The sequence below is a fragment of the Balaenoptera musculus genome, chromosome 10 (genome assembly GCF_009873245.2).
Source record: "Balaenoptera musculus isolate JJ_BM4_2016_0621 chromosome 10, mBalMus1.pri.v3, whole genome shotgun sequence".
NCBI classification, from domain to species: domain Eukaryota; kingdom Metazoa; phylum Chordata; class Mammalia; order Artiodactyla; family Balaenopteridae; genus Balaenoptera; species Balaenoptera musculus.
Window position 1 is genome coordinate 100,047,739 of NC_045794.1, and position 12,154 is coordinate 100,059,892.

Genomic DNA, 12,154 nt, shown 5'->3' on the forward strand with positions numbered 1-12,154 from the left:
CCACCTTCTGAAAACCACCGTGTTGTGCCCCAGCGGCCCTACTGTCGGCACGAGGACATCGTGTGTGGGACCCCAGCATGTCTCAAACAGCGGCCACCCTTGTGGGCAAGCCGCTTCTGAAACAAAACACCAGCGAACAGAATCTAATGACTTAAAGGAAAACCACGGGCTTCTCGTGTGGCCGCGCTGCGGTCAGGAAGACTGGAGCCCTGGGACCCCCGGGGCCCCCGGGTGCCATCACCACCTCTACCCAGGGCCGTAGTTCCAGTTGGAAAAAGGGGGCTTGGGGAGGTGCCCCGCAAAGGCCCCCCCGGCCTTGCACATCCTATGTTTTACGCCGTCAGACCAAGTCTCGGGTCCAAAGACCAAATCCCAAATTTAGGGCCCGGTCCCAGCTGCGGACACACCCGTCCGTGGAGACAAAGAAGCAACCCAGAGGTCTCTGTCCCAACAAAAAGCTACAGTTGCCCGTCTACCTCTCCACGGCAGCAGCATCTCTGGGGCGCTGCCAGATCCCTGCTTCTCGTATGATTGTCAATAAACTATACTGATAACAGCTCCCCTATTACTCAGCTGCCCCGCTGCAGGCCAGCCAGGAATTACACCTGGCACTCGAGACACACGTCCTCATTGACCCTTGGGACGACCCTGCCAGGGAAGCAGCACCGTCCCCACTTTGAGACAAGGACCCACACAACCTGACCTTATCTTACCTGGGGGCTAAGGACCACTCAACCCCGAACAAAAAAAGAAAAAAAAATCCCCCATGGATGTACTTCTTTCTGCTGCGCTTTAACAAGACCAACACAGGTGCCAAGCAAAAAACAAAAAGCAAAGCGCAGCCCATCTGAGGCTTCAGGGACGCCCGCTGGTGGCAGTCAGAGGTCATCACCAGAACAAAGCTGCATTAGCAATTTCTCATCACACACTCGGAAACTACTACCAACGATAAGTAATGACCCAAAGGGAAAAAAAAAACTTAAGGAAGCATGTTCGTTCCTTTGGAGAACAGAGGCCGTTTCAAAATGAGAAAGATGCCTCCACCTTAAAGTAGAAAACAACAACAACAGTGATAACAGGAAATATTGAAGGAGCCAAGCCAGAGAGGGGCTCAGGCCACAGCGGGGAGGACAAAGCAGAGCGTGGAGGAGTATTTGCTTCGGGGTCAAGTCCAAACCTCCCGCCTGCCGCTGGCTCAGCTTCTACACTGCCGAGACCCCTCACTTCACCCGGCCTGCCCCACACTCCCCAGCCCGGTGCCAGAGGCGGAGACTGGATGCAGACCCAGGCCCCCTCCCAAGTTCCACGACCTTCCACTTCAGGGTAAAATTCCCATTCGTTATCACAAACAGCTGCTAACCTGCTGGTGGTTCTCGCTGAAGTACTATCTCCATTTCCTTTTACTGGAACACATGCCCTGGAGTTACATGACACACCAAACTTTTCATATGCGGGGCACAAAGTGTTGTCATGTCTCCGACACATGCTCCAGCGTAGGGGCTAAGATCATGAGGCCACAAGGGCCCAGAACTGGACCGCAGCTCCTCCCCTTGCCAGCTGTGTGATGTCAACAAGCCACTCAACCTCTCTGGGCTTCAGCCGCACCCCCCCCCCAAGTAAAATGGTAATTAAGAGCAGGCCTTCCCTAAAGGGCTGTGTGAACAGTGACCGAGTTGGTCCGTGGAGAGCGCTAGAAGGGGCCTGGCCCAGGGTCAGCATCAGATGGGAAAGCTGTGACTTGTGACGCCCGGATCCCACCTGTTGAGGACTCACCGTGGCCCGAGTGTCACGTCTCATCTCATTTAATCCTGCCAGCGCCACGTCCGCATCTTTTCCCGAGCACCCCACACGCCAGCGCTCGGCTGTCTCACGGGTGCTGCACCGTTACCCCATTTTACAGCCTTCGAAGCATGGAGCGGGGTTCACAACTCCAGTCTACCCAGTTGTAAAGCCGGTGCTTATTAACTTCTTTCTTACACGCCTCTCGGAGACAAAAGTGAAAAGTCTTCTTAGTGGGACTCTTCTGCAAGGAAAGTCCAATCCAGAGTCACATTTCCTTACAAGCTGTAAATTCCGAACAGTGTGGAGAAGACGAACAGCAGCTGCACCCTCCTCCAGAAAACCGCCTCTTCCCCCCCAAGCCCTCCCGTGTCTGCGGCAAGGGCCTTGGAGGGCGAGCCAACAGACACCCCGCGAAGGGGCCTCCTCAAGCCCTCCGTGCATGACCAGGGCGTGCCCGCGACGCTGCCCCGCGGGCAGGGCCCCCCGCCACGTGCTCAGGCCCCGAGCCGGGCTCGCTGGCGGACCGGACGGCAGCCACGTGCAGCATCAGCTCGCGCAAGTGGAGCCCGCGATTCGGTCCTGGATAGACAAAGGCGTTGGAGGAAACACTGGCTAAATCACAGGGCTCATAATCATAGCCAGCAGCTCTAAGGAGGCATCATGGGATTACCAAAGTTATTATCAGAGTCATCGCCTTGAAAAAACTCAAAGTTGACTGAAATCAATTGTACAGTTCCGACAGCAGGTGTTTTAGGAGGCGAACGTAGCAGAGCCACCTCCTTGGGCTGGCAGAGGAGGCGGCGCAGTCACCGTCACCCTCTACCAGGAGGAACGAGCAGCATACGCCCCGAAGGGGGACCAGCAACGGTGCAAAGGCTCCAGCCCCCCAGGTGCAGGGCAGGGCGTGGCGGGGGCGTCCTGGGGTCGCTGACGCGGCCAACGCAGTTCTCTTCAAATCAACCCCTGTGCTCTGCTCGGTAGTATAGATGCACTTTCTCATCTTTGATCTGACTCCATCTCAATAACCCAGTGAGGTAGTTTTTACTACTACTACACCCACTTTACAGAGAGGAAACAGAGCTCAAGGAGGCAGAATGACTTGCTCGAGGCCACACAGCCGGAGGCAAAGAGCTGGGATAGGAACCCTGGTGTCCTGACTGTCGGGCCTCTGCTCTTCCAGCTACGCTTTGTCAGACCCTAGAGGCAGGCAGCTAGAGGCCAGGCAGGGACTGAAACAGGGAGCACCCTCTCCGGGGGTCCCAAGCCATCTGACCTTGGGAAGCTGCCCTTCTCTCACCTGCCCCGCCTGACCCAAGCCGTGAGATGATCACGACAATCAAATAAAAAGACGTGATGGAACAGACCCGCTGAAGAATATCAGTGCTGCAGATAGCAGGGTGCTGGGTGTGCAATGTCTCTGCTTCTCCACAGGTGCAAATGTCACCTCCTGACAGCGATCCCATGCACCTCATCACAGCACGTCACCCCGTCTGCTGCTGGCTGAGCCCACTAGCTAAACCCCTCCTGCAGAGAGCTCACAGGAGAGGTAACGGTGGATACGCCAGCCTCCCCAGCTACACGTGAAACTTTCTGCAAGCAGAGACCAAGCGAAACCACTTCGCAAGGGTAAAGCCTTATAACATGAGATGCCGCTATTACTAACAACAGCACGTCACCCACCATCACCCCCGCGTCCTCCACCAGGCAGGAGCCCATTAAATGTTTGTGGAATTAAACTGCGTTGGTCCCAAGAGACGTCCGGAACACAATGTCAAGTGTCAAAAAAAGCAAGTTTAGGCATAGCATGCTTAGTAGCGTATCCACTAAGCATGTTTATCCATGTTACAGACGCCGCGTGCTTATAGAACACATCCTACGAACACACCTCAGAGCCAGCGCTGCTCTCGTCCACACGTAGGATGGGGCAGAAGAGGGGTCACGTTTTATGACTCTCACGTCTGCGCTGCAAATTTTTTCCCCAACAAGCAGGTGTTGCATTTACAATAAAAACTTTGTTAAAAGTCGAATTCTTCCTTAGCTCCTAATGTTACAGAAATAATAGCAAGAATCACTGTCTTCCTCAGCAAGATTTTACTTTAGCAGGGGCGTGGTAATTATTTGTCTTATTTCAACAAATCCTTCCTCTCATTTTAGTAATATAATCCTGGACAAATTGTCAACTGATGTTATATACACTGCACAGACTTCACGCATATTTATTGGCACGAATCAATACACAGTTGACCCTTGAAAAACGTGGGTTTGAACTGCGCGGGTCCATTTATATGCGGGTCCACTTACACACAGATTTTTTCAGTAGTGCATACTGCAGTCCTATGTGATCCATGGGTGGTTGAATCCACGGATACAGAGGCCCTGCCTTATATGTAGGACCAACTCTATACACAGTGTCTGTGCAGAAGGTCGCCACCTCTGACTCCCGCGTTGTTCAAAGGTCAACTGTAATTACTATTTGTTATTATACACTTTACAAATAGTAAAAAAACAAAGTCAACAATAAAAATATAACCTATAAATGTAAATATGTCATATACACACACACATTTTTTTCCCTTAAACCAACCACGCAGAGGTGCCCACCGAGTCATCTTCTAGAGGGTTCCAGAAGTGTCCCCCCACTAACTTCTCAGCCCTACGAAGCTCTGGTGAAGGCAGGAGGGGGAGGGTCAGCACAAGTCCCTGCCCTCACAGCCTGTTATGTGCCGGTCACCCAGGGTCCAGCAGCCTCCTCTCCTCTCCCACGTCACACACGGGTGCCACCATCCCTGCAAGAGCCTCCTACGCAGGTGACAGACATCAGGGAGCTCATGGCCGGGCCAAGCTGGGAGTGAGTTCAGGCCTCCTTCACGCTTCTCCCTTCTAATCTCCCCTCAGCACCAGAGCCCTGAAAGCCCCCGGCCATTTTCCAGCCCTGGCACAAAACCCAGGCCCTTCACCTGGCATTCGGTGCCTTCCTGGCTCCGGCCCCAGCCTGCCTTCTCTGCTGTCTGTCTGTCTGTCTCTCTCCCATGGTTCAACTGCCAGAAACTCACCAGCACCTGCAGGTTTTCTCAGGCCATTAGCCCTCAGCTGGGCCAGCGGCTCCTGTCCACGACCCCAGGCGTCCTTGAGGACCCCTCTCCCCCAGGAAGCTGTCTTCCGTCTCCAGGGGCCCTCAAGGCATGGTTTTCACAGAACTTTTCTGGAATTTCCTTGACACATGGTTACCTACACCTCACTCTCTTGTGAGGTTTCCGAGACCAGGGAGCTTCTAGTCTTATTCATCTCTGCCTGCTCATTCCGAACATACGATTTTAAAAATCTGTTTACTGCAAGCCTACAAAGGACGACTCCCAGGGACGCCTCTTGGGCCACGCGGCACATCACCACCAATCCGCACACCCATCTTCTGACAGTCAGCTGCTCGTTCAACCAACACGCACCCAGCCCGACAAGGCACAGCTCTCAGAGCACAGGGGGAGGGGGCGGGGCAGCACAGCCCCTGCTCCGCAGGGAGCTTACGGTCTAGCAGAGACATCGGACTCGTATGAAAAGATGAGGACGGGTAACGGTCAGCAGTCTCCAGAACAGCAAGATGCTCGCGGTACCCAAGGCCCTGCTGGATAACAGCCAAGGAGCCACACGGCTGGGGGGTCGGGGGCCGAGCGGGGGTGGGGGGGGCAGGGTCAGCCCCGCAGAGAGCAGCGGAAAACCACTGGAAGGTCTCAAGCAAGGGAGCGCCGTGATCTTGTTCGAGTCTTAAGACACTTACTCTGGCGGAGGATGAACCAGAGGGGGCACGAGGAGATGCAGTACACTGTTCACAAGAGCCTAAAGGTGGAAACAACCCCGGTGCCCATCAGCTGGTGAATGGATGCAAAACGCGGTCTCCCATACAACGGACTATTATTCAGACATAAGAAAGAATCGAGTACTGACACGCGCTACAACTTGGATGAACCCTGAAACCATGCTCAGTGAAAGAAGCTCGTCATATGAGACCACATGTTATATAACTCCATTCACATGAAAGTCCAGAATGAGTAACTCTATAGCGACAGAAAGTAGATTTATAAAGACAGAGAGTAGATTAGCGGTTGCGTAGGGCCTGGGGGTGGGGTGTGCAGCGGGGATGATACCCAAAGGGTTTCTTTCTGAGATGATGAACATGTCTTAAAATCGATGGTGGTGATCGGCTGTAAACATCTGTGAACGTACAAAACAATACTTAACTGTAAACTTTAAATGAGTGAATTATGTGATTCGTGAATTATATTCCAATAAAGCTTTTTTTTTTTTTAAAGTGGATGCAGTGTGGAGGCTACTGTAATCTTCCAGCTAAGAGATGATGGGGGAGGGACCAGAGGGGTGGACAGATGGAGAGGAAGAGGGGCCCCAGGAATATGGCTCAGATCGAAGTGTGGGTCTGGGAGACTCTGGCCGTGGGAGGGGGAGTCAGGGGTCAAGGCCAAGCAGGCGGCAGCGGGCAAAGCCAGGACTGGGCCCCTGCTGTCTCAACTCTCAACCCCACGCTCTTTCCCAGAATATGAAAGGCGGAGCTTGGAGAGACAGCGTTAGTTTTCTCTTTCACATGTAATGGTGCTATTTTAAGAATGCGATCTTGAACTCTAGGTCAGGAAGATTAAAATTTAGCCTCCTGGATGAGAGCAGACTCGGGGGCAGAGCTTGGACAATGGCACATCCTTTTACTGAAGGACTGAAAACAACTGGGGAGCTTTCAGAATAAACCCACCCTGCAATTTTGTTTGGTGGACGCTTCCACTGTGGAATCCCTCTGGTGTCCAATGTACAATAGCTAGTGAATCACAGTGAAGACGTGATTCAGCGCCTGGGCGAATGCCACATACGTCATACCTTTCAAGAAGACATATTTTTATTGCTGCACTTGAGGACATCCCCTCGGAATCCGGAGCCCATCAAGTCGACGGATGGAGCAGCACACAAGGCCCCAAGTTCACCGGGGTGGAGGCCGGTGCTCTCTCGGCCACGCCAGCTCGGAATGCAGTTGATACAGGAGGCTCCTCTCACTCTGTGAAGCTGAACTTGCGTGAAGTTCAGGTCTGAAGATGCCTGCTTCGTGTGGCATCTACATGTTGTGCCGAGAACTCCAAAGAGTGAGGGAAAAAAAAACAAACCCTCCAGGATTTACGATGGGTCTGTCATTTACACGGAAGTGCTTGTTGCTTGACAATTTCGATGAAAATGTTACTGCCTCTCTGCATGTGCTGCAAATTCATGGCGTAAAACCACTGGAGCAACTAATGAAGTCATCACACATCGTATCTTGTTAAAGACAAGGAAGGGGTCCATCTTCCACCGGAATCACAACCCAGTGGTGAGGGGCCGCCCCACCTGGGAATGCAGCCTGGCCAAAGCGGGCTGGCCCACAACTCAGATCTGACCAACCGCCCCACAGCTCTCTATTCCATTTTATTTCTTTTTTAAGTTAAAAATATGAACTCTGTTTTCAAATAGCACGGTCCTATGGAAACTGGTTTCTTGTTTATCCCTTAGTCCACCAGTGGTGGGAAAAACGCTGGACACTTAACACAGAATTTGTATCTCTCTACTTCTGACCAACAAACAACCCATCTTCTTCTAGGAGTCCTTGATAAACATCTTTAAGCACTTGTCCATGTTTCTAGAAGTAACTAAATAAATTCCAGTGCCAAGGGCATGAATGGGAAATTGGTGGCTAGGCACCAAAAAGTATTACTCACTGCTATTGTATCTCTAACGAATGTGGATAATGGGGTCATCTGTCCGTTTTACTATCAAGCTCATCATCCTCATGTGCACTTTTAATTGAAACGTGACCTTCCTATCCCGTATTCCAAGCGGGAGCAGGACAAAACCACATCTCCCGAGATGAAGATGGTGTGAGTTTTTCCCCAAGCACATCACTAAAGGGATACTACCTTTACTCTTCTGTTGAGTTAAAAGCAAACTCTGAAACACTGGCTTTTTAATCCCTGATCCGGCATTTCAGCTCCTCCTGGGCAGGCGCTGGGGTGACCAAGCAGAGCCTACTCCTCTTCAAAGCCCTGCAGCCCGAATCACCTCCAAGAGCTCATGCATCGACCTTTCCGCAGCCAAGCTGCCAATCTCCACCAAACTCTCCCAAGGAGAGAAAGACAGTAAATGTTAAGTCTGCCCAACTCATTTCATAGGTGACCTCTGAAGGATTTCACCGCGGAGCTTGGGAGAGACAAGGCAGCTTTATTAGCATGCTACACCACAGCCCCAGGCCCTCCCTCCCTCTTTTATGAGCCCTTGCTATATAAAATGCCACAAAGGAAAAAGGAAAAACAACACACTTTCAGTTACAAACACAAGTTCCAAGGGCCAGGACAAACGCTGGATACTTACCAGATGTTATTTTTAGTCATTTAAAAGAGAAATATTTTTAAAAGGCCAGAGAACAAAAGTTTTTGTTTTTTTCTTTTTTTTTAAACACACACTCACACACACACAAAAAGATGGAGGTACATTCCGTTCACAAGCATCCTTCTCCGAGTTCTAATTTAAAGGCAAAGGCAGCCTGGAGTAGGACAGTTCCTTCGCCGAGCGGCACCGCAACCTTCAAACACGATTTTCAAATGTTTCTCTCTGCCTCATCTAAATTCAAGCATGACAAATAATAAATAGCCACTCATTTACTATCATCATCAAAATTTAAACAGCCTTGAAATAGTTGCTACAATACAGAGATGATCAAACCTAAGCTCCGAAAAGCCACTCCAAACAGTAAAACTACTGCCATGTAGAAGCATACATAAAGAGACATTGTTGCGATAAAAGCTGCCGGATTATTGGATTTTCTCTCTCTCGCTTTTAAATCTTCTACTCCGAGCATAAGAGTCAACAACTTGCCGTTTTACCCAGTGAAAAAAAGGCTTAGTAACCCTCGGCTATCACACTGTACCAGATTTGGTGGTGGATTTTTTTTTTTAAAGAAAGTATTTGATTTGATTCCACACAGTGATTAAACATCTTTGTGCTCAGCGGAGAAGGGTCTTCCAACCCCTCCCCCTCCAAAAATGGCATCAAAGCAATCAAAATGGTAATGCCGGGCCTGGGTCCCCTCCCCCCGCGAACTCCCCGACTTCGCCGGGGCCGCGCGCCGGCCCCCCCCTCCGGCGGGAATGGAAGCTTCCACTCCTGAGCGGGGGCGCGGGCCGGCCGGGCGGGCGCGCGCGGCCGGGGAGGGGGGCCGCGGCACCGCCAGAAAGGGGTTAATGCATTCCTCCCAACCCTCCCGTCCAGCCGGGCGCCCCCGACCAGGCGCGGACCCGCGGGAACAGCCATCTTTCTTTCCGCAACCCCCGGCCCCCTCCTCTCCCGCACGCCCCCTCCCACCACTTTTCAACTTTAAAGACTCGAAATGAACACCCGGCCTCCGAGTTCTCCCCCGCCAGTCTCGTCCACGTCTCTCCCCGCACCGCCAATCCCTCCGGGGAGGGGGCTTCTGCACGGGCCGCCCCCGCCGGGAGTTGGGGGAAGAAGAAGGGGGCCAGCTCAGCGGCCGGTGGCGGGGCGAGGGCGGGGGCGGGGGCCAGCGCGGGCCAAGTTTGATGCCGACGGCGGCGGCCGGCATTCCGAAGGAAGCGCGATCGATGGCCCGGGGGCGCGGCGGGGCGGGGGCGGGCCCGCGGGGCGGGCGGAGGGAGGGGAGGGGGCAGCGGGGAGGGCGCCCCTGCCCCCGCCCCCGCCAGCCTCGGAGCCCCGAGAGCGCCATTGGCTGCGCCGCTCAAAGTTCTCGGCTCGGGGCCGCTCGGGGAAGGGGCGGGAGTGCGTGTGCCGGCAGGGAGCGCAGGGGGAGGGGCGGAGGGGGAGGGGAGCGAGCGGCGGGGAGGGAGGGGGCGGGGGCGCGCGGCCGGCCGCGCTCCGGCGGCGGCATCTGTTCGTGGTGCTGAAACCCCTACCGCTGAGCTCAGCGCAACTAAGTCACAATGGACAACTTTTCCTCGCCGAGAGGCCGGGAGGGGTCGGCGGCCGTGCCCCTCATCGCAAGGAGCTTCTTGCGTGTCCCAGTCTACACCTGATGCCCGGAGACCAAAGTTGGGGCAGAACTGGGGGGGTCCTGGGGGCGCCTTTCTTTTGTTCCCCGGGAGCTGGCGTCAGGTTCCAAGAATAAAAGTGATGCTGGAGAAGTGGAGGGGAGGGGGGCCCGGAGGAACGATTCTTTAAATAAGATTTGCAACGGAACCCAGAAATCGCTTCCAAGTAGTTTGGTGTCCAGGCCCGAATTACCGCCCCCTCTCCCCCCACCCTCACAAGAGCGTGAGGCGGGGGACACTGAGCCGGGAGAAATTTCCACATTCCAAAAACATGTCCACCAACTCAAAATGGACGCCGGGCTGCTCGCCGCCTTTTAAGTGCAGCTTCTCTCTTTCGGCCACCGCGGGAGCCGCGATCTCCCCCCTCGGCCTCCAAGAATCCGGCTCTTTCTTTCCAGAAAAGGGGGGGCGGGTAACTTTGAGGGCTGGAGAGACTCCTTTGGGAGTCTAAGCGCGCGGCGCCGAGGCCGGCACTTCTCAGGGTGCTGCCAAAGTGCCCGGCGACCCCTCCTCCCCACCCCGGGCGGGAGGCAGGGGGCAGGCTCCAGCTCGCTTACTTGTTTGTCGCTGAGCGCGGCGATCCGCGGCTGCCTCTCGTGGAGCTGTTTCTTGAGGTCGCCGTTCTGCGGAAACACGGAGGAGCGGGCTCAGGCCGGCCGCCCCGGGCGTCAAGTGCGCCCGGAGCCCCGCGGGCCGCAGCCCCTGGCCCAGGCCGTCAGCCGCGCGCCCCAAGTTCCCCCGGCCGTGTCCCGCACGCGCGGCGGCCGAGCAGTGCCGCACGGGGCCGCTTACCTGTGGCTGCCGCCGCATCTGGGCAGCTCGCGGGGCGGGGCGGGGGCCGTGGCCACCCGGCGGCGCGGCCCGAGCCGTGCAAGTTTGCAGGCCGGGGTACGTGTGCGAGTGAGTGTGAGTGTGTGCCGGGGGAGGGGGGAGGAACAAAGAGCCAAGTAAACACGGCGAGTCCGTGTCGAGCAAAGCTCATAAATATTCAAGTCGCGTCCTAATCTCCCCAACACACACACGCGCACGCCGCAATACCGCTCGGGCTCCGGCCGCCACGCCGCTGCTCGCCCGAGCAACAATCGCCAAAACTACTTTTGCAAACTGTGCAGGATTGCACCGGCGGATGGGGGCCGGAGGGGGTCGGCGCACACACTCTCACACGCACCCCGGGCAGGCGCACCAAGGGGTCCCCTCCCGGGACCCCTGTCCTGCAGACCCTGCTTGAGAAAGAGAAGACACCAGGCTCGGGTCCCACGGGCCCTCGACCCCCAAACTGTGCAGGATTGTACGAAAGGGGTGGGTAGAGGGGAAGCCCAAAGGGGGTCCGTTCATGTACATACTCCCCCCGCCCCTGGGGCAGGCTCAAGGAGGGGCCCCTCCGAGCCCCTCCAGCCCTGAAGACCCTGCGACGGGGAAGAGGACGCGGGTCTCCGGTGCCTGTAGCCCCGACCCCAGGCCCGCAGCCCCCGACCGCCTACCTGGTGGCGCGCGAGTTCCACGGCGAGCGCCTCGGGCCGGCTCTGCAGCTCCATCCCGGCAACTTGGGCAGCACTTTGCGCTCACTTTGGCCCCGGCTCCGGGGAAGTTGCGCGGCTCCGCGGGGGCTGGAGCGGACGGGGGCCGACCGGGTCTCCGGGGAGGGGGGGACACGAGCCCCCTCCCCCACGGCCAAAAGGGAGGCGGGTTCTGGCGAGGGGGAAGAAAGGCGGCCGGGCGCCGCGGCGCCGAGCCCGCGGCCGCCCCAACTCCTCAGGCTGCCCGGCAAGTTGCGCCGGGTCCCCAGGCTGCCGGCGCGGCCCGGCGCATGGCCCCCCGGAGCCGGGAGCCCCGCGCAGCCCCGCGCGCGCCCGCCCCGCCGCCGCCGCCGCCGCCGCCGCCCGCGAGAGCCGCCAGCCAGCAGGGACTATATTTCCTCCGGCGCGCGCGCCTGGATCTCGCTGGGCCTCGGCAAAGTTGTGCCTCGGCACGATGCTAATTCGGCAGTGCCCGGATGGAGCGGGCCGGGGCGGCGGGGGGCGGTGCCGGAGCCCGCCGCCCGCCCCGCCCCCGCCCCGCCCGCGCGTGCGCACTGCCGCCCCGCCGCGGCCCGGCGCCTGGAGCGCAGAACAAAAGTGGCGGCGCAGAAGGGCGCAAACTCCCGAGCCCGCGGCTTGGGGCGCCAGCCCCCGGACCGCTCGCGCCGGCCGCTCCTCCTCTTTTCTGCCCCCGCCCCCAGCCAAACCCGAGGAAAACCGGACCCCCAGCTTGAGGCCGGGGTTGGAGATACTTTCCGGTGGGAGGGGAAATGT

At 56.6% G+C, this 12,154-nt stretch overlaps 1 protein-coding gene across 3 annotated transcripts in view; it reads right to left on the bottom strand.

The window, feature by feature from the left end:
- The window catches only part of PHF21B (PHD finger protein 21B), a 100,398-nt gene extending 88,625 nt beyond the window's left edge, over positions 1–11,773 (bottom strand). For 2 of the 3 annotated variants that reach the window (XM_036867115.1, XM_036867113.1), the window contains exons 1-2: positions 11,345–11,773; positions 10,421–10,486 (exon numbers count right to left, since the gene is read on the bottom strand). In XM_036867115.1, coding sequence (XP_036723010.1) covers positions 10,421–10,486; positions 11,345–11,398 — 120 coding nt within the window. In that variant the 5' untranslated portion in view covers positions 11,399–11,773. Of the gene's footprint in view, positions 1–10,420; positions 10,487–10,655; positions 10,801–11,344 lie in introns of those variants that run through there. The other variant, XM_036867114.1, reaches the window with a different exon arrangement.
- Between the last annotated feature and the right edge of the window lie 381 nt (positions 11,774–12,154).